The 21017-nt window shown below is 44.9% G+C and overlaps 1 protein-coding gene across 1 annotated transcript; it reads left to right on the forward strand.

Moving 5' to 3' along the window:
- Positions 1-16629: 16629 nt before the first annotated feature.
- LOC131294051 (uncharacterized) lies at positions 16630-18195 on the forward strand. The gene is made up of 2 exons (XM_058322097.1): positions 16630-17614; positions 17729-18195. Exons 1-2 carry the CDS (start codon positions 16630-16632, stop codon positions 18193-18195), a joined length of 1452 nt encoding a protein of 483 aa, XP_058178080.1.
- Positions 18196-21017: the final 2822 nt, after the last annotated feature.

A 21017-nucleotide genomic window follows, 5' to 3' on the forward strand; every position in this document is an offset into this window, starting at 1 on the left:
AAACTTTCCATCAACAAACAAATTTGACTTTTGTTCTCTACTACAGAAGGACGAGGAGTTGAAAACAACGGAGGTAAATTATCGAACATTTTAAAAACATGTAATCAAAAACGCGATGTAGAAATTAATAATTTAAAAACTATTCGTTTTTAACTCTTATAAACTTCATAGAATATTATGTATGATAAAAAGAAAAATTGTGCAAAAACTAATAGACATAAATGTGTTTCTAACAAAAAATTAGTCGAACATATTGAGTGGGTGTTATACACGCGAAAATGCTGTAAATTAAATTCAGTTGTTATTTTGTGTTAGATATATTGGATACAAATACGATTAATTCTGCAGTTTTTTGATGTTTCAGAAGACGAGCGGTCGACTCTCCTGTTATTAGGAAATCCAGCTAGAGATTAATGCATCAATCCAGACAATCGCCTGCGCGGAGGAATAATCTGGCATAACCGCATTCGAAATCCGCCGTAACATTCCTGCAAAACCAACGACAGCTGACCTGAGCTGGGGCCTCGTCCACCATCAAGGTGAACGAAGAAGAAAAAGACAAAAACACATAGACACCAATGGCCACGGCGGTGCAGTTTGTCTTCGGAAAGCCTGAGAATAATCGACAGTAGCCTTGGCTCTTGACCATGGGAATGTCCACAATCCCGGCCAAGCCGTGGGCTCTGTCGCCGCCGAATGCGGTCATCTGGATCGGGGAGATTGGGAAACAGGTTTGCCCTTCGCGGACAGAAGGTGGACCCGCCCTTCCTTGACCCTCCCCTCAGCCGCATCCACCGCCGGGTGCCGTGCACGTGAAGAAGTGTGAGAACAGAAGCTGCACAGTTCGGTGGCATGCAGACGAAGGTCAAATATGGCATATGGGAACCCCGAGAGCCGCAGCCCACGGGAACCGTCGTCCTGAAGCTCCGCGCTGCGCGGACCAAAGCCCGTTTGCAAGCCCGCCCCTATACACCCAAATGCATCAAAACGAGAGGCCGTTTTTCTTCCCCATTTCCTCCCCCTTAGGTTTTTGTCTTTTCGCGACTCGTCGGCGTTGCGTCGGCATCGCGGGTTTTTGATGTGATAATTTATTCATTCCATACGTATGGTCATGGTGTCCAAAAATTTGGACTGAATTTTCGCCTCACTTTTTCGCCCGCCAAATGTCCATCCCGGTGTCGATGTGTGTCTTACCTCCCACTCGTCCCATTTCTCCATTCTCCCTTTGTTCCGCCGTTGATTTCTCTCGAGACAACAATCGGGCTCGGCCGCGAAAATTCCCCGTCGAGCTCAGTTTTGGCGGTTGCATTTCGGGAACTCCCGCTACTGGAAAGTGCGTATTGCGCGAAAACATAACTGTTCACCGGACATCGGAATGGAATGTGTGCAGTTCGGGCAGTCCTCCAGTTGCAATCGAACGGGAATCAGTATGGGAAGGAACGCAGGACAAAGTTTTAGATAGAAGAGAAAATGTTGTTCTTCTTTCTTCCTTCAGTATTCGGTCTCAAATCCAGTAGATTCGGTCTCAAATCCAGATCTAAGAGTGGGATCCAGAATAAGAAGCCGAATTCAAAATCCTTAAAATACAAATTCAAACCCCGTCACCTCTCGTATGTCTTAGCAGGGATTGAGATTGGAAACGAAGGATCATGACCATAATCGTCAAGGTCTTTTTAAGAATAATTGATGAAACATTTCCTAAGATACTAAACTAAAATTTTCATTACATCAGGTCTCATTACACAAAATTATCGGAGCGGGTAAACTAATTTCCATCCAGCACGATTCATCAAATCGATGACAAAACCGCGATTGACACTCAATCTCAATAAAACCATTCTTTCGGCTATGTCTACAGTAGTAGCGCAAGGAAATAGTGAAACAAAACAACTGAAAAATAGCGCTTCGGGACATTCCCGTTAGCCGGCAGGCTTGTGCCTTGTCCTTGTTGTGATCGGAAAAACGAACCGGAAAAATGTCGAGCCACGCTAGACATGCGAACAAGAATGGAAAAACATACTGCTTTCATCGCAGCATCGTCTCCGCGTAAGTTTGACCTGAGCGAGACATAGCTTGACGCTGCGAGAAGAAAGAACAAACGTCGGCCAGCAACCTAAGCAAAAATCCTCCCATTTATGCGAGCAGCTATCAAACGACGGCAGTGGCGTCGACGCGTAGCCGAAACGGATGGAAAAACTTCCGGCCGACCGAGGAAGGCACGTCGTACGAATTTTCCGCGTGTTTCCTCCTCCAGCTCCGGTACGTCGAGCAAAGGAGTTGCTCGGTACGCTGTTTTTGGCGCCAAATATCCTCCGGCCGGTGTTGAGCGGCGGGCTCGGCAAGAAAAGATAAAAAATACCACCCACCCGGTCCACACAAACACTATCGAATCATCACTATCCCACCGCCCAACCGGAAACTGTAAGACCGACCGGAAACGTGGCAGGCGGAGGAGGAGAATAAGAAGCTACGAGACACACGTCTCGACGTTGCCGCCGCGCTGGAAAATGTTGGTGTTCGGTTTTTTCTCCCAGTTTCACCGCTTTTCCTGCCCACGATCAGCATCCCAAGCTTCCCTTCTCCTTTTCCGTTTATCGTCTGCCAGCAGCTTTCGGAGACACGATGGAATTTTCTACGTTCCACCGTTCTCTCGGATATGATGTCGGAGTATTTGATGCGTTAGTCGTATGCTTTTACGAAATAATATTTTTTTATTACCCCTTCACACCGCCCGGGAGTGCCTCTCCCAAGCCACGAGACGATGGCGCCCGTGGTTTTCCGTGGTAAACAGGACTGATGAAGGCACTAGGTTTGGAAACCGCCACCAATGATGGGTGCAAGGTTAGGCAGGCTGTAACCTAGCAACTGTTCTGCGGAGCCGAGGGACATCAAGGCTTGCTTAATGGCACGGTTTAACTGCCCACCAATTACGAAACGTTCATTTGCGGGCGCTACGCTTCGTTCGCGGAATCTTGATGTAGTGGAATTTGTAGCCTTGGCGAGAAAGAATGTAAGTACACCAATTTACTAAACACTTGTCTTGGAATTGTTTTTACCATAGCAACGCATGGTAATACTAAAAGCGATTCGCATTCGCATTCGATCGCCAGCTCAAAGAGAGGTTTTATACAATTTTCAGAAATAAACACCTCTGTTTAAACTTAGCTCCAACCATGTGGAATGAATTATCTTTTTGTCTTCTTAATTTGTTAACGTAAATAAATTTCGATGTTCCATCGTAATCTATTTTATAGAACTCAATGTTGTACAAATATTGATATAATTTTTATCCTTTATACAATAGCAATATACAAGCCGTATCCATAAAATTGAATAATAGTCCAATGACATCGAGTTACATTAGCCTTGCATAAAAGTACAATGACATGTAAGTGAACCGACAAAAATTTACCACCGAGACCAAGTAAAGACAAGTGCACTAGCGATGTCTCAGGACTTTCTTTGCTCGGATTGTTCGATTGTTGCATGTTGTCAGTATTTTTCCCACCCATAAAACCCATCGAGGTTGCTGGTAATTCTTCAAAATCACTTACAATTCTATGCTGGCGCCTGACTCGGTTTTGTCTTAGCGCTTCCATCCTAGTTTCCCGCGGGGAATTGCGTGGAAATGCTTTCACTTACATAATGCTACATTGTCTCCAGCTCAAAACGGTATGGTTTTGGTCGAAGGTCGCATGAGTCCGCAACTTTCTTGTACGCAAAAAAAATGTTCATAGAACGTCTCGTTAAAGGACGGACCCGGAGCAGCACATGGTGGAAGGGCGGGTGTTTTCTAACCTCTGACCCCCGGCGTCATCCATTCTCGCTCGCCGCCAGAACGGGGCGCGGCAATTGACGATGATAGTGCCATCGTCGCTGGTTTATGGTGTGCTTCCGCCGAGGGAAAATATTTATTGCCAGGAGTGCAAGAAGAGCGAATAAAAACTACGCACAGACATCGGCGGAACTATCGCAGCAATCCTTCGTGGTTCCGGTTCTGTCGACGGAAAGCCGGTCCGGCAACGGGGCGAAATAGGACACAGCTCTACACACACTCACACACATACGCTCGCGCGAAGTATGCTCCATTCCACCAGCAAGACGAAGAGCAAGAAAGTTGATTGCGTCGATGATAGAAAACTTCTAGCAAGTAAGACCTCAAAAAAACAAGGAAAACTACAATTCGGCTACGATGATGATGGGAGATTTCTTTTCTGTTGGCAAACCGGATGGCAGGCGGAAAAAAAACCCCACCGGATGGCGATGGCAGGGAAAGGACGCAGCGCCAGCGCCGAGCAACAATATTATGTAAGCGAGTTCAACAACCTAGCCATAAACTGGCAGACACGCCACGCCGGGCGGAGGAATTTGCTGGCGATGCTGAGCCAACTCCACCAAATCGCACACAATGGACTAACTGCCTGCCCGGAATGGCATTTCGGGTCCTTCCAGTTGATCATTTTTATTACCACTATCAACCGATATTAAGCAGATAGGATGGGCATGGCAGAACATTGGAAAAGTGGAAGATACAATAAGGAAACGACCCGAAGGATAGCTTCCCGTTGTGTAAAAAACAAAAAGAAGAAACCATTGCACAAAATAAGGAAATATTCAGTTAAATCTTTTAAATTATGTTTAGAAGTTGGCAGGCATTAAGATATATTAACTACGATATTCGATGAAACAAAGCATAGTTTGATTAAGACAACACAGTCATTGAATCAAATCCTTACTTGCATTCATTATCAAAAGTGCACATAATTTTTATTGCTTTATGTATCGATGACTTTTTTAAATTTCATGCTCAGCTTAAGATGAACTCAAACCGAAGAAACCATCCTACTAAAGACAATCTGGTAATGCTGGAAACTCCTTGATACCGTTACTCGAATTGTTAAAAATATCCTTGAAAAGCTTAAAGCGTTTCCAAATATCCTAGAAGTCACAACTATCCTTAGCTTTTGCAAACGAAAGTTTTCCGTCTGCTTTTGCTACGCACCACTAGAGGTCTATAGAGTAAGATCCCGCAAACCAGGACAAAACATCAAAATACGAACGTATGGAGATCAGGGCAATGGTACATATTCATACATGTTTATGTTTGAGTTTGATAACATAAAATTTAATCTGTTAATAAGCTTGTTCTCTCTATTACATTTTGTTTTACATGTTCGTAAACGTAATCAACTGCGCGGAACTTTTCCGAGCATCATCTCGTCACCAACATATCCTGTTGCACTTTTAACCAGTAATAACCAAAACAGATCCGCGGGGGTCCGCGACAGCCGAGCGGTAGCGCCGGTTAGAAAATCGGCCCATGAGCGCCGGGGCTCACCACCTCGACGGCGTGGGTTCGAATCCCAACCGAGACCGGACCCTCCCCTGTACGAGAAGACTGACTATCCACGTACAACAGGGAAACAAGTCTCGTAAGCCCTTAACGGGCAGGCATGACCAAGAGGTCGTTACCCCAAGAAGAAGAAGAAGTAGAACCAAAACAGATACTTATGCGCTTACTGCTACACAAAAACGCGAAAGAATAAATGCTAGGTATTGAAAGCGATACGAAACAGACAAGAGGAAATGTTATTGCGTCGTTGTTTACAAGCACCATTGGAAAGATCATTTGTTTTCCAATTTGCTTACTATGAATACCAAATGAGCCAGGAGCCGAAATTCCGTCGCGAGCTTCTGCACAACATGGGAATCTACTACCTTTAACAACTCTTCCTACCTTATTTTATGAGTATTTGACCGGAACAACATTGTTTGCCCTATGGTACAGTTCAGGGTAAAGTTATTCTGAAGTTAATATATTATCAGAATTATAAATTAAATCTGTCCACTGTTAATAACACTAATAGTTCACTTCATTTACGCATTGTTTGATTAATAATTTGAGTAATTTAAAGTTACTTACATAAACTGATTTTCAAATTTAAACATTATTCAAATTTCTATCATGTTTTGGATAGAATTTAAACTTGGTTATTAACACAACATTTAAACTTGACATGTGTTGATCATGTTCTACAAAAACATGATTGTGGTCGGTATACGCCCATAACAGAGGCACTTTGAAAAACCAATCCCTCCCGGCGAATCCTTGGGCGACTACCAAGAAAAGGGCAGTGATATTTATGCAGATTGCCTCACTTCCATTCTCTTAGTCGACGATGGAATTATGAACATAACAACTATATCCTCATATTCCATTATGTTCTACCACACACTCTCTCTCTCCTTCGTCCTATCCTATCGTTTGACAGCGAACGAATGGCGGTCCGCTTCAGCGTTCCGAAAGACACCTGAGGACATGAACAGAGGCACATCATAATCTCGCCAGAACCATCGGCCTGCAGCGGTCCGTTTTCTTAACCGACCCCCGACGGAGTGAGTAAGAATTTATTAAATATTCTGTTTAACACTGCAACCTTTCGTGTAAACAACAATCAGAGCAGTTCGATGTATTATCGCGTTTTAGCATAAACAAATTGTCAGTTTATTGAGTTGCGATGGACGGGCCGCCGATCGGTTTTGGCCGATCCACGAACTGGTTTCGAAGCTGGCATGTGCTTTGCCTCCGTCCCAATTCAGAGCGGAAAGGAACTTGCCACTTTCCGAGATGCATCACGGTCGCTGTCAATAACCTCATCCCGAAAATGTGTGCGTGGACTAGATGGGGTTTCGGTGATTGTTCGACCCACTTACTGGCATGCTCTCATAACGGAATATGGGTACTGAGGAAGACAAACTAATTCTAATTAAATTCTGTTGCAAAATTCAGTAGATTTTGGAGAGTTTGTTTGTTGTTTCGGTTGATGCTTCGGAAACGAAGGAAAATACAAAATCAATAAATCTTCTCCGAAATACATTCTGAAATTTGTTAAAACATGTTTGGAACTGATGTACATAGCAATTAATTTTTGTTTTTTAAAGTAAATGTTACATTTGTAAAAAAAAAGTCTCCTTTACAAATATCACATTTACCATTTAAATGTACCAAGGTCATATGAAATTAAAATCAATCTTTTATATGCCAAACAAACTTATTGTTTCCTGCTACTTCTCATTTGGTTCGGGTCATAAATCTTTGTATTATCATCATTCAAGATCATGGTTTGAATCTTTTCAGTATGTTCTCAATTCGTTTCGACCATAACATGCTTTAAAATGGTGCTGCACGACCAACACTAATTGGTTGGCGAAAGACATTAACCATCCACGGGCGCACACTTTTCAGTAAAACATGGGAAAATAAAACGATTATCCTTTTCAGCACAACAAGAAACGCTTCCGCCGAAAATGCAAAAAATCTCCTTCACGTCGTCGCGCGTGTGGAAAATTCATCCACGTGTCCTTCGGACGAAAACATATTCATGTAAGCAAATCAATTCGTTTTCAAGAAGATCCACGTTTTACGGTCCGCCGGCAAGAAGTAGCACAGAAATAAAATGAAATTTGCATCGCATGAACGATCATCCTGGGAATGGTTTCCTGGGTCGCGCCACGAGTGAAGTGCCACGGCGGAAGCTGTGGCTACTATGGTTTACAATCCCCTAGCTCTCTTTCTCTCTCACGCTCCTTCCCGCGCACTTGTCGTTGTCTCGTTATCTTCCCGAAACCCCAACACCACGGCTAATTCAATTGGTGACGAGTTGTTCACTTTTCACCCTTCGCGAGAAACGCGCACACGAGGGTGACAACAACGAAATCAAACAGGACATTTACTTCCATATCGATGTCCCGGCGTTTCCCGGTGGCCCCTTTTTTCGTGACCCTCGTCTAGCGGTGGGGGAACGCAACCAACGGACAAGATGACAACTCCCGAACGCTCGCGGGAGGGTTTAAAAAACATAATTTAGATTATTACGCGTGACCAACGACGACAACAGCTCACATATTTTGACACCGGGTGATCTGCTGTGTGTGTGTTCTTTTCGCGCTCGGTGATTAACCCTTGGCTCTGCTGTAGTGTTTTATAAAAGTTTTTCGTACTTTATACGTTTTAGAAGCCATAATTAATGATTCCTGTTTGTTTAGTTGAAATTGACTTTGCGCCTGTATGTATGCAAAAGATGTGCAAGTTCAAACTTCGAATATTAAATGAATTTGTTGTGAGTTTTTTTGTGAGGGAAACAATCACGTCAAATAAAAGAATACAGATTTCAAACATTTTGACAAACTATTTTACATTTAAGGGGAGGTTTTATGACTAAACCGCACTAATTCTGATATACGAACATAATATGCAAGGGTTATTTTGCAGAAGCTACGTGAAAATTGCCTTCAAACTCTACGGAAGATACGATCACCACCCATCCATCTGCTTCTGCTCCTGTTGGCTACCGTTCCTTCCAAACCGAAAGGAAAAATATCCACGGTTGGTCAGAAACATTTGCTTCCCGGCTCGGAAGGCAGCGCTTTTCCCCGGTAGCTTTGCGGTAATCGCGCGAAAATCCCACAAATCCCGGATCCCACACAACAACAATCCGGCTAACAATACCGGACCCGCCTCCCCTCCCCGAAGCGAGACATCCCTCTTCAAATAACCCTGCTTGGGGTACTTCTCCCTGTGCTGACAATGAAATTATAACAAGATCATTTAAAAACATAAAATCCGTGACGGAATAAATTTCACCCAACAATCGCCGGCGGCCGTAACGCTTCGTTGTCCGGGCGGTCGTCGTTCGTCCGGGTAGAAAGTACTGGCAGGGGCCCGCCCGTGTGCCGAGGATGATACACCCATCAACCCACGACGACCGAATGCAAACCGGATTTGCACCGAACCGTGCAAAATTCCGACCCAACGCCATCCGGATTTTGTCCTTCCGCACGACCATCGAAAGGACCATCGAAAGGAGGAAGTTTGTCGACGGCATTACAACAGTTCGGCGGTTCCTCTTCTTCTTCCGGGGCCCTCCCTTCCCTTGCTGGGATCCGTCGGTAATTGAATTAGCCTTCGCCCTTTTCTCCTCCTGCTCAGTTGTGCCGCTCGATGGAGTTTGTTTGAATTTGATTATTTCCCCATTTCCGCTTCCGCCGGCGACCACCGTACGGAACGCGGAGGACGGTTCGGAACACCATAAAACTCACACAGCAACTGGCAAAAAACCCACTTTAGGATTTTCGACTAGAATCTTCCGACGACGACGACGACGCCGACAACCATCCTCCCTCCGAATATCCGTTATCCTTGTACCCGCGTTCCGAACCGTTTCGCTCGCCGCCGACAAACGGCTTCCGGAATGTCCTCGGGCGGAAGTGCAACCGGCAGCAGTGAGTGTAAATTTAAATGCTAATGTTTACACAAAATTTCACCCGCGGTCCGGTCGGGTGCCTCTCGTTTGCGAGGTTTACTCACTTTTGACACTTACCAGTTGACAGTTTTCCGTCCCGTTGTTCCCAGCCCCGAAACCAATGGGGTGGCTTCATCCGACGAGCGCCATCGTTAAATGGCACATTTAATCCTCCCGCTCCTGCGGATCTATTCAACACGCCCGTGAGTGGCACGATGGATGTTTTATTTTTCTCATTTTTTGAAGTACCCAACTTACGCTACTTTGCACCGGAATGTTACGTTGTTTTGCGGCATTTTCGCGGTGGAAAATTAGCATACCCACCCACTAACCGGATCCGATCGGAACCATAGAGCCCGCAGCACTGGGCATTGTTTTGTTTACTTATTTCATTATTTAACTCCTCATTGCGCGCTAAGGAAATAAATTTTCCTACCTCCCGTCTGAAAAGATTTGAAAATTGTGGTTTTTCGAGCGTAAATGAGGCTTAAAAACACACACACACATTTGGACGCACTTGAAATTAACTTAATGTAATGTAAATTTTATTGTTTGAAATTATTTCACATTTCGTTGACACTGATTGTAACATCGCAGGGCTATGGGTTGATTGTCGATCAATCAATTCAGAATAAAAAATTGCAGATGTTTGAAATCCAGCAAGTGATGTGATTTAAATTCACTGAATTTTTCAAAAAGTCATGCTTTGAACAAGTTGTATTATGAAAGTGGATGATTGTAGCACCATTCACCACTAGCAATGCCTGCACTTGACGTCATCTCAATCACGCGCCGGTTAATGAGTTGCCAACGAGCAGCAATTAGCAAATCGAATGGTTTCTCTGAAGTTGCCGACGGTTACAGTGCTCTTATAACCTTTTCATGACCCCCCAGATCTGCTCCTCTGAGTAGGTTAAACATTCTCTTCATCGATCCATTCAAAAGTCGTTCCACAAAAACGACTCTTTTATTGAATTACAAAGTTACCTTCGCGCCCGCCGCGAAACAAAAACCTCGAAGAAACGAGTACGCATAGATTTTCCCCCTTTTATTCACCCCCTGGTCAGGTCGCGAGCGAAGGGTCGAGGAGTTAAAGTGCCCTAAACGTTACCCCATATCTCGGTAAATAAAACACTTCATCAGGTGGCCACGAGGGTCTGGGACCGGTAGTGCCGTCGTTGTTTCGCCGTAAACCGGAAGGGCAACAGCAGAATGCAGCGTTTCCCTTTCGCTCATGTGAGGACGGCTACGAACGTTGCTAAACGGAAGGGAAGCGACGGTATTGGCAGCACTTGAAAAAGGGGTGTTTATGGAAAAACAAATGGGGTTAAACCGCACCGTGATCCATACATTTGTGTTTTTGGTTCGGTATTCCGACAGTTGGTATCGTCGGTGCCGAGATTTCCGATCGATCTTCTTCAAATAAGGATACTTATCACCGGTGTAAGGCTGGGATAAATAAACAACTTGTTGAAAACGACTCCCATTGCTGCAAAGGAGTCTCTTCTAATCAATAGTACAATGAATTAATTTATAAAACATAAAATAGTGTAAAATGAAAGCTATAAATGGAACTTTTCAAATATGGATTTTTTGGAGGAGTTTGTTCTCTATCAACATACAGCAATTTTATCAACAATGCATTTCAACCATTTGTCAACGAAAAGGTAAACTGAAGATGGCTGAAAATAAAAAAATGTCTAATAATTAATAATATGAAACATGCAATATTGACTAAATCAAAGCGTACCAATGCACTACAAAAAAAAAAGCTAAATTCATATCACTGTCCAACATACTGCTAAAAGGAATGTCAAAAATTTGATTCAGTCCGTTGAATGTTAAAAATGAGAAATACTTGAATTCAATATGTGAAAAAAATATATAAAAAGGCCTCTTTTCAACATTTTATCCATGTACTTTTAAAGCCCATCTCGTTTTTAACAGAAATAAACAAAACACTCTTCAATATTGAGTTGAGTTAAATTTTGAGAAAATGTTTTTCATTTCAGAGAACGATTCCATTTAAGGCGCATAATTTCCATTTACCATAAACGACTTTCTTTAACTTGAGCGAAGCATCAGTATTTATTATGTTTGCCTTTGTAAGGCATAATGAAAAGTTCTTATAAAATATTTTAATGTCTATGCGGATGCACAACATATGCAACATATGCATTTCTGGTCTCAAACATCCCACGCGCGGTGAATATGTTAGTGTACCGCAAGCATATGGCAGCCACCCGGAAGTAGTTACTGATATTTAACCGTTCGGTTCAGTGAACAGCTCAATCGCTCTCCCGATCGTGCGACTTTTACTTCGGTCATCAACTATCCTGCAATCGTTTTCCATAACGCATCTAAAACAGGAAGCCCTACGCCACCGGTGAACCTTGACCGGAAGCGCACAAAACCGCGCTGCACTCCGAGACCAATCGCGACAAATGTGTCCCGGTTGGCTCCGAACCATCTGTTCGCACTTCCTTCGCGAGCATCTTTCATCTTTCGCGAATCGAACCATATGCTTCATGCTGGCCCGCCTCACCACAACGCCACCGAAACGCGGAATACAGCCCTACAACATTTTGAGCTATCTCTCCCTAACCTTGCCAAGCTCAAACACATCCGTCCGGGTGACTGGGTGAAAGATAATATTTGTGGAACTCTTCAGGAGAAAAACAAAACCGAACAGCGCGGAGATACCTCGGCGATGTCTTCCAGTCCAAAAAAACAGAAATATTCAGCTTAACAAAAACCTGCTATATGAATCCCATTTTCTGAGCCTTATGTCCCCGTCGGTGACCTCACCGGGATGGGCTTTTCCGCCGGGTTGCAGGTCCCCTCGGACCGAATGGTCCATAATTGCAGCCGCAGCATAATCGGTGCAGCGCACATGTTACACTCTGTTAACACATATGTAATCTGTAGCCATGAATCGCCGCACGAGAGCCCAAATCGCTTATAAAGGCATTTATTTTATCTCTCCGACCGGCGAGGGTTCATCCGATGAGGCCCTAAAACCCTACACCCCTAAATACCGGGACGCCCATTAACGACAGAGTAACAGAGAAAGCGGGATAGAGTGTGAGCGTTTTTCACCCGCCACCACCCTCGGTGCCGACGCACCGGAACCCTTCTTTTCCTTCGGACGGCATTTAATTGTGATTAACCCAGCCGAGCGGCGCACAAATGCGGGAAATAGTGGCCCCTTTCGGTGCATTTCGGTGCAAAAGCCGCACCGCCGACCTCGCAACGCAAGAAGTTAAATCCAAACATATGCGCTAGTGGTTGCGCTTGAGCCTCCGATAATCGAGCTGCCTGGGCGAGTGGTTTTTCCTTTCCATCTGGGCCGTTTTTCCTGGCCTCGAGGTAGTTCGGAAATGAATAGCGAATCCTTCGGGCTTTCGGTCCTTAAATCTGTCACTTTTTATGCGAATTGCAACGTGAAATGTGTCACCAAAGAACAAGGAGGGTGTATGGAAAAACTGTCCACCTCAACTCTCTTCCTTCCTTCGCCCAACTAACCGCGCTAACCACCAATGCTGCTGATGATTTGAGGATTTGTTTTAGCACCTCGTAAGGTCGAATAGGAAAAGAATAAAAAACTACCCTCTGCAGAAAAAAAAAAAATCAACGTCACCCCAGTGTCAAGTGCGTTTTTCCGGCGACCATATGGACTCGGTGTTACGGATGTTACGTTTTTAAATAGTTCCTTGATTGACTGCACTCACGAACGGAGGGTGAGTCACTTGTGCAAGTGTGCGAATACATTGAGTTGAGTTTCTTGTTAAAAGCTATTTAGTGTTGGCGTGAATTTGTAATTATGATTATTTTCAATAGGTTCTACAGTATTTGTAAAATTTAGGCATTACTTAATAAAATATTTCAAAACTATAAGCTATACGAGGTCTCAATGATTTTTCTTTATTGAACACTATTATTTTGAGACGCATTTGTCAGCGAAAAAGGTTCTATACAAACATATTTACATAAAAAAACAACTTGTCTACAATTCGAAAAAAACACCCGAAACTACAAAAAAGGAAAATAAACAAGCACGAGTTGATGGCATGTTTGATTTAAAACTTAAACTATTCCTTTAATCAATGTTTCAAGAAAATAAACTTTTTAACATGTATGCTAACCAAATTTTCATTAATTTAAGATTATAATGTATTCACCAAATACAATTGCTAATAAGAAAACATGCCGTTTTAGTTAGGTCGGAATAGTGAAAATGTTGGCTACGCAAGATAAATACAAGATCCCTGCTCATACTTGTTTTTGATTTTACAAACATATCGATGAAACATTTCTCTTTTTAAGATTTTATTAGCGATAATAAAATCGATTATTAGCGATAGTTTACTATATTAGCGGGAAATTATTTTTAAATACCCTATGTCATACACCATTAAAATGAAAGCATCTTTTTATTATATCGTATATTCTACAGCCCACCAAAGTTGCAAATATGCTCCACAGGACGTCTTGTTCCGGTGCTAAACAAACTCCACACAAGAAAATCCTCCCCATGCCAAACCAGAACCATATCGTCGTATGGCCATTTTGTGCAAGAGATACGTGCCCAACCTTCTACTGCTGCCCCACCTCGTGGCCGCTTGCTCGACGCAAGGTGCGGGAAAAGCGGAACGTACTTCTAATTGTTATTAGATTATGGTTAGAAAAATCTGTGCATGTCTGTTACAGCCTTTCCCTGCCAACAACAGCCATCAACGTTCCCCAGTTTGGCTTGGTTTTCCACGAGCGGCAAAATGGTGAGCTGTTTCTTATTCACAAGATGTGCTGAATCTGCCACCATGTCCCTTTCTCGGCCTTTTCGCCACTCGCCACATATTTAACGTGGAGTATAGCTCCTTCAGTTCGTTTCAGGGTCTTAGCATAACTTTTTTTCGTTCCACTCTTTCTTTGCACACTTTTCCCTTGGCGTTCTTATCGCATCATGTTCCCCAACAGACTTCTAGCGTCGTTCCAAAGAAAGGATATTTAATATAGCCGTTCTTGTGCCATGTGCGAGTGTCGCTTGTGCCATGCATACATAGGTGGACGACAAAAAAAATTAATAAATAGAGGTAACCCCGGCCCCCCAGAAGAGCAACACACTCCTAACTCACTCCCTCGAGCCTGTAGTTCAATGGGAGGGTATGGGGGAGGGAGGTGGGGAGGGGAAGGGGCTCGAGAGTTTCTGGTTGATGTATAGAAACAACATGTTTTCCACCGATTTGCCACATTTTCACTACCAGCGAAACAGATCTAGGACATAAAATAGCGCCTGCCTGTCTGCCTTCCGGTGCTCCCCAGCTGTACTCCATAGCCCGCGAGGCGAAACAAAAAGCGGCCTCCCAAAATCCACCCAATCGCAGCGACGGGGGCCACCCGTGTTTACCGGGGCCGTTTTCCACCATCTGGCCGCGTCATGGCACACGCGGCTTCGGGTTTTTACAACACAAATATGCTCGCACCGACGAAACCCGTTGATGGCCGGGGCTGTTGCTCCACCCTTATTTTTTGGGGATAGCCGTCCCGTGAATTATCCGAGAAAATGGGAGAAAGAGGCAGACAATATCGGAAAACGAGACGGAAAAAACACAACGCTCGTCCCCAACGAGGGTGGCAAAAACGAAAAGAAAATGACGTCTATGTTGTACCTTGACTAAACAGATAGGAGAAGAGAGGGGGGGGGGGGGGGGGGAAAGGGAGGTGTGAGGAACCTATACATAAAAGCTGCTCAACTTCCAAAAAGTGCCACTATCAGAGCAACCAAAGGATCTGTTCGCTCACCAACACAAACTCACTAACAAATAACCAACATTTCCAAGTCACAACTTCTCTGCTGGAAAACCCCCCAAAAAAAGGACGAAAGTTTTTCATAGCAACAAAAAACAACCCACAACTTCTCCCAAAACTCGTTCGAGCAAGTTTCCATTGAATTTTCCTTTCTTTTCCACACAACCACACATGGCGGCAAAATATGCTCGCGTTAGAGCAACCTGCTCCTGCTCAGAGCATCATCATCAGCGTGCGGAAGAAAAACGGGACCGAATCGTATGATCGTATAAAAATATTTCATATTGAAAGCTTTTCTCCATGTGCCGGTGCATATGTACGCCGGCTTGGAAGGAGCGCAACGAAGAGGTGAAGGAAAAACTAAGCGAGAAAACTCAACCCAGCTTCTCGGCAGAAGGAAACCCCATACACACTGGCTGCGCTTGCGTGAAAAGTTTCCTTCGATCTTTCCAAGGATGGAAACATTTTCATTAGCTTTCCCTTATGTGTTGGTAGACAATCCGTGCCAATCGTTCACTGTCTCGCTCTTCGGTTAGCTCTGCTTGCCAAGCGACAAGTGAAACGAGTGGTCCCTTCCCACCCTGGCAGAAGGGTGGAAGGGGGCGCGCGGGGCGGGAAAATGCCGAGAAAATGATGAGGGACAATATTTTCCAACCCTATGCTGTCGGCTGCCGTCGCCCTATGTTTATGTACATTATAGCGAATCCTCCATTACGGTGCGGTGCCTTTGCAAGGGAGGGAAAAAGAAAAAGACACAGAGCGAGAGAGAGAGAGAGGACCATCGACAACAGAAAACATGCGCTACACCGAGCACCTTGGACGAGTTGCACCATTTTATGTGGGCCGCGCGGTGGCCACGATGACGATCCCCGACGATATGTTTCTGATTTTATGCTCACTCAGCGTCCCGTTTTCTCGTTTGCACACGCGAAACATGGACCGGGAGGAGTGGAGCGCTGGGTCTCTTTCACTCGGGACACATGCTCGTCGCCTACTGCGTGCACGTGTGTATGTGTGTGGTTTTCAGCAGGACTCTGGCAGGAGGACTCAAGGGTAGCATGGATAGTTCGATGTCAGGTTCTGCTCAGTACAGCAGAGATCGTCGGAACAAGTGGTACGCTCGCACGTCCATCCAGAAGAACTAGACGGTGTTTGGAGTGTGGACCGAGTGCACCTTTGAAGGAAGTTGGTGAACCTTGTGCAGAATGTATCTTGGTGTGATTATATCTCAACTGATATTTAAACTTTACATGTGATTCCAAGAAAACTAACGAGTTGAAGTGTCAGTGTTTATGGTGACTACCTTTGTAGTCCAATTAAGAAATTCCAGAATTTGGACAAAGCACCAAGGAAATGAACTCCAATTCAAATTATTTGTCTAAGTCTCTCAATATTCGATGAGCCCTAAGTAGTGAGCTGCTGGTCAGATAATTTACCCAAGTCCTTAAATATTCGGACAAGGAACCAACAAGGAAGTAGTGAGCAAGCAAGAGAATCCAGAGTGCACCACCTGCGGACCATGACGATGGACATCAAGCAGTCGCGAATGAATGTGAAAATAAACTCTGTGGCTCCGGATGGTCAAGTGCAGCTTTCAGAACTTCCCCAACACCAGAACCACCATAACCACCAGGGTGCGACGAAGCTTCCAGAGTCCGGATTCCGCGGCTCCGGTCGAGGAACCGCCGGTAAGCGTTCGTTCGATGTAGCCTTCCTGATGCTGCCGGACGAGAAGCTGACGACCAATGGCCGCAATGGCAAGCAACCGCGAATACGTCAGCAGCCTCCACCGTCCCCATCGCCCACCATCGACGTTGAGAGTGACTCGACGCAGTCGGAACCGCGCTCCGAGGATCTTTCCCTGAAGAGCGGCTTTAGTCCGATCCGCTCGCCGGATCACGTCGCCGAACGGCACTTCAATCTGGACATGCTCCGCCAACGGGCACTACTGGTCGATCACCATCAGCATTCGCAGCCACTCGCAACCGCAGCCCACCAACAGCAACCGCACGAGCCGATGCTCCCAGGAGGTCACGAGCGGTTGGCCTATCTGTTTCCTGGCGCGCGGTTCTACGAACATCCCTTCGGAAGTCTGGTACGGGGCGAGTTCCCACCGGGAGAGCTTCCACGCAGTGCGTTCTCGAAGGTGACAAGCGTCAGTGTGCCCACCGAGTCACCGCTACCGCCGCTAAGTCCCGACCGACATAGCTGCCCCTCGACAAGTCCACCGATTTCACTAAGTCCCGGCTCGCAGACTTCCGCCGCCGGCTTTCGAGCATACGAGTACGGACCGTTCCTTTCGCCCAGCCCCGGCAGTCCCGCTCCGGGAAGTTCCCTCACGGCCGTCGGTGAGTCGCTGGTACGCAAATCTTCGTCCCCCGCCAAACATGGACCGCCGGGTCACGTCACCATTCCGCTCTACCACCATCCCAACGATCCTAGCGCCCCCGGCGGTGGTTCTCCGTACTTTCCGTCGCATCCGTTCGGACTCCCGTCGCCGTTCGGTGGCGGTGGTACGGGTGGACCAGGGCCGACGGTAGGTGGTCATCACCAACCGCCTCCACCACCACCACCAGGTGGCCATCCCGGTGGCCTTCATCCGCAGCACCCACATCAAGCCGGCGGACCGAACGGACCGCTGCTGCCCGAGGTCGATGGACTGATCCGCAATCCGGCCGCGGCCGCCATCCTCTCCACGCTGCTACCGTCGGCCATGAGCACCTTCACGCTGTCCGCGCAGAACGTGTGCGCCAAGTGCAACATCAGCTTCCGGATGACCAGCGATCTGGTGTACCATATGCGATCGCACCACAAGAGCGAACACGTGCACGACCACGCCCGGCGGAAGCGCGAGGACAAGCTGAAGTGTCCGGTGTGCAACGAGAGCTTCCGGGAGCGGCACCACCTGACGCGCCACATGACCGCCCATCAGGACAAGGCGGGCGATCTGCTCGAGAAGACTCCCTCGTCCTCGGGAGCGGCGGCGTCGGCTTCCAACAAGCGCGCTCTGGACACATCGCGTCATCACCAGCAGCAACAGCAACATTTGAATCTTTCGGCCGTAGGAGGAGGACGGCATGCGTAACACGTCGGGACTTTTCTCGCCAGCAGGACGACACACAAGGGCATGAATTGGAACATCTGTTAGGATTTTCCCCGTGCGCGAAACAAGTGCACGCAGCGAACGCAGCTGAAACGCTCAACCCTTATCCCGTCGACCACTTGGTTCCGGTGGTTTTGCACAACGAGAGACGATTAAAATATGCTTTAATCAGGATCCCCTATCCCCTGGTGCTCGAGAGGAGATGTGCTAAGGGACCGAAAGGGTCCACTTTCGAGGGATCCGATTATCCCATTTTACAAACGAATGCTAAAGGATTCCTTCAAGGACCGTACGCAACAATGGATCAGTACTAGACAATGGTAATGAAAACATCTGAAACGGCGCGAAGAAACATGTGCAAGAATAATAGAAGTTAAAGGGCGCATATAGGGTCTATGTACAATTAAAATCGTAAAGCAGGACCGACTAATGAACATATTTAAATACCCATCCATTGAACAAGCATATAGGTGTACAAAACAAAAACAATTATCCTAGTCCGGAAGCAAAAAAAGAGGAATGAAGGAAAAAACCAAACTGGATGGTTGCCAATGTTGAGTTTAAATATTAAGTATTATTCAAATGTGATATTAAATGTACTCTAGGAACAGCGATAAGACAAAAAGCAAATAATCAATCTCCGTGCGACTTTAGCGAATCTATAACCTAAGTGAATATCCTAGGTAGACCGAGAAAAAAGCAGGGGTGGTATGTTTAAAGTGGTATAAATGTAAAGAAGGAAACTGTAAAGCAAAACATGTAGAAGGAACACAAAATCCATTAAACACTCACACACACCATACACACATTAACACAAAATGTATTTAATAAATGTTGTCTTATCGTAAATGGGTAATTTTTATTAATGATGCCGTTTGTGCGGCGTTTACAGGGGGTGTGTTTTGAGGGAAATTCAACGAATGCAAGAACACTTATCGGAGCATCCGAAAAATTGATTACACAACGGAGCAGTTTATTTTTCATTCGTCGTCAAGCTTGAAAGGTGCAACATCATAAATCATCCGTTTGTCTGCTGGATTATCTTTTTTGGTTTTTTATTCTGATTCACTCAAAGTTACGCGATCATTAGTGCAAATGCAACGCGAGTGGCGTTAAACTCTCATTACAGAGTACGATCCTGTTTTATTTCTGGATCATGTCTAAATATTATACAATATTACTTTTATGACTGAACAAAATTGGATATCTTTGCCCAAAATTGGATGTAGATAAACATTCCTATTCTTTTTGAACCTTGAATTTCAAAAAATCCTTCAAATAAAACGAAGTAAAACAAGTTTTGCAAATATGTTCATAGAAATAAAAGACATTTGCTAAACGTTTAATGGATTAGATGATCTTCCAAGACACTTTTACTAAACTTTGGATTTTTGTCGGTCACTTATTTATCACCTATTAATTTAGTTTTGAGCTGGTTTTTAATAAACCTAAGCATTTTAGAATGATTAGCAAGATGTAACAAGTTAATAGTATTAATTGTTACTCCAGAAAAATACGGAATTGGAAGAACCGGTTCACTGTGAGTTGATAGCATTTGGAGAATCAATCTTTGTAGCTAAGCTGATAAGTTCGAACGGATTTGCTATTTTAAACAGACAACTAAATATCAAGCGACGTGCAATTATTTTTACTGAAGAATTAATTTTAATCGCAATTTGGTTCCTTTCTGGAATGTACAGAGCGTTCATATATATATACGAAACAATTACGAACGCTCTGTACATTCTTATTTGGCGTTTATCGTAGAACAATTAAATAAAAGCACCAATTAACACAATGGTTCGCATCAAAACAAAACAAAATTGCATATTATGTGATTACATTTATTTGTATTAAGTAAAAATAAAGTAAATATTAGATTAAAAAATCTGGTTCAGGTAAGCTTTATGGATGATTATAATGAAGAGTGGATATTATTCATAACAGTAACTTTCAAAAATTCCCTTCATTAAAATCGCACTTTCCGGTACGGTTGCAGATGATCCGAAATTCCCAACAGCTCGGAAAACAGGTCCCTGCTGTTTATTTTTCCTGTTTACTCTCAAGATTAACAACTCGCCGCGCATTAGGCCAACAACCTGTTCGTTTAGGCCGCACAAGCAAACAGTGAACACATTGTCTTGCTACAAACGCCCTCCTATGGCTCCTTTTTCTCCACTCATGTCTCGCTTCCGTTTGGTTGAACACTCTATTGCCCGTCAATCAGAGACGCATTCAGAACCGGCAATTGGCCGGGCGATTTTCCGATCCTATTAGCACTTCATTGCAGCCTCGTCTTCATCCCTCCCCAGCAGGGCAGGAGGCTTTTCACCCTCGCGCGATCCGACGATGTGTAGTTAAATTTTCATTCACTAAATGCTTTCCCAGCTTTGGCCGAGGTGGGAAAAGCGAGGGCCGGCAAGAACATTGGCAAATATTGACATAGCCCAAGCGGAAGGAAAACGTTTGCAAACACATATCATATGCGCCAGCAGATGATACACAGAGGAGCTAACAAAAAAATAAGTGTAAACCGTGCCACCATGTGCTAGGCTGCCAATTTTCCTGATGGGAAATATGCTTTCTTGTTTACCGACTGTCGATGGAAGCGAAACATATACGGCACACATTGGGGCATACATGGTGGGGAGCGGAAAAAAAACTTCCTCGACCGCCGATGACACTTTTCCAGCCCGTTCGATCATCACCCAAGCGAAAAACTAGCTAGATGTTGGTTGCATTTTCCGACCCAGCAAAACGCTGCGACCCCAGCATTAGCCGCCCGTAACATGCGTCTCTCGCGA

The sequence above is a fragment of the Anopheles ziemanni genome, chromosome 2, assembly GCF_943734765.1.
Source record: "Anopheles ziemanni chromosome 2, idAnoZiCoDA_A2_x.2, whole genome shotgun sequence".
Classification (NCBI taxonomy): Eukaryota; Metazoa; Arthropoda; class Insecta; order Diptera; family Culicidae; genus Anopheles; species Anopheles ziemanni.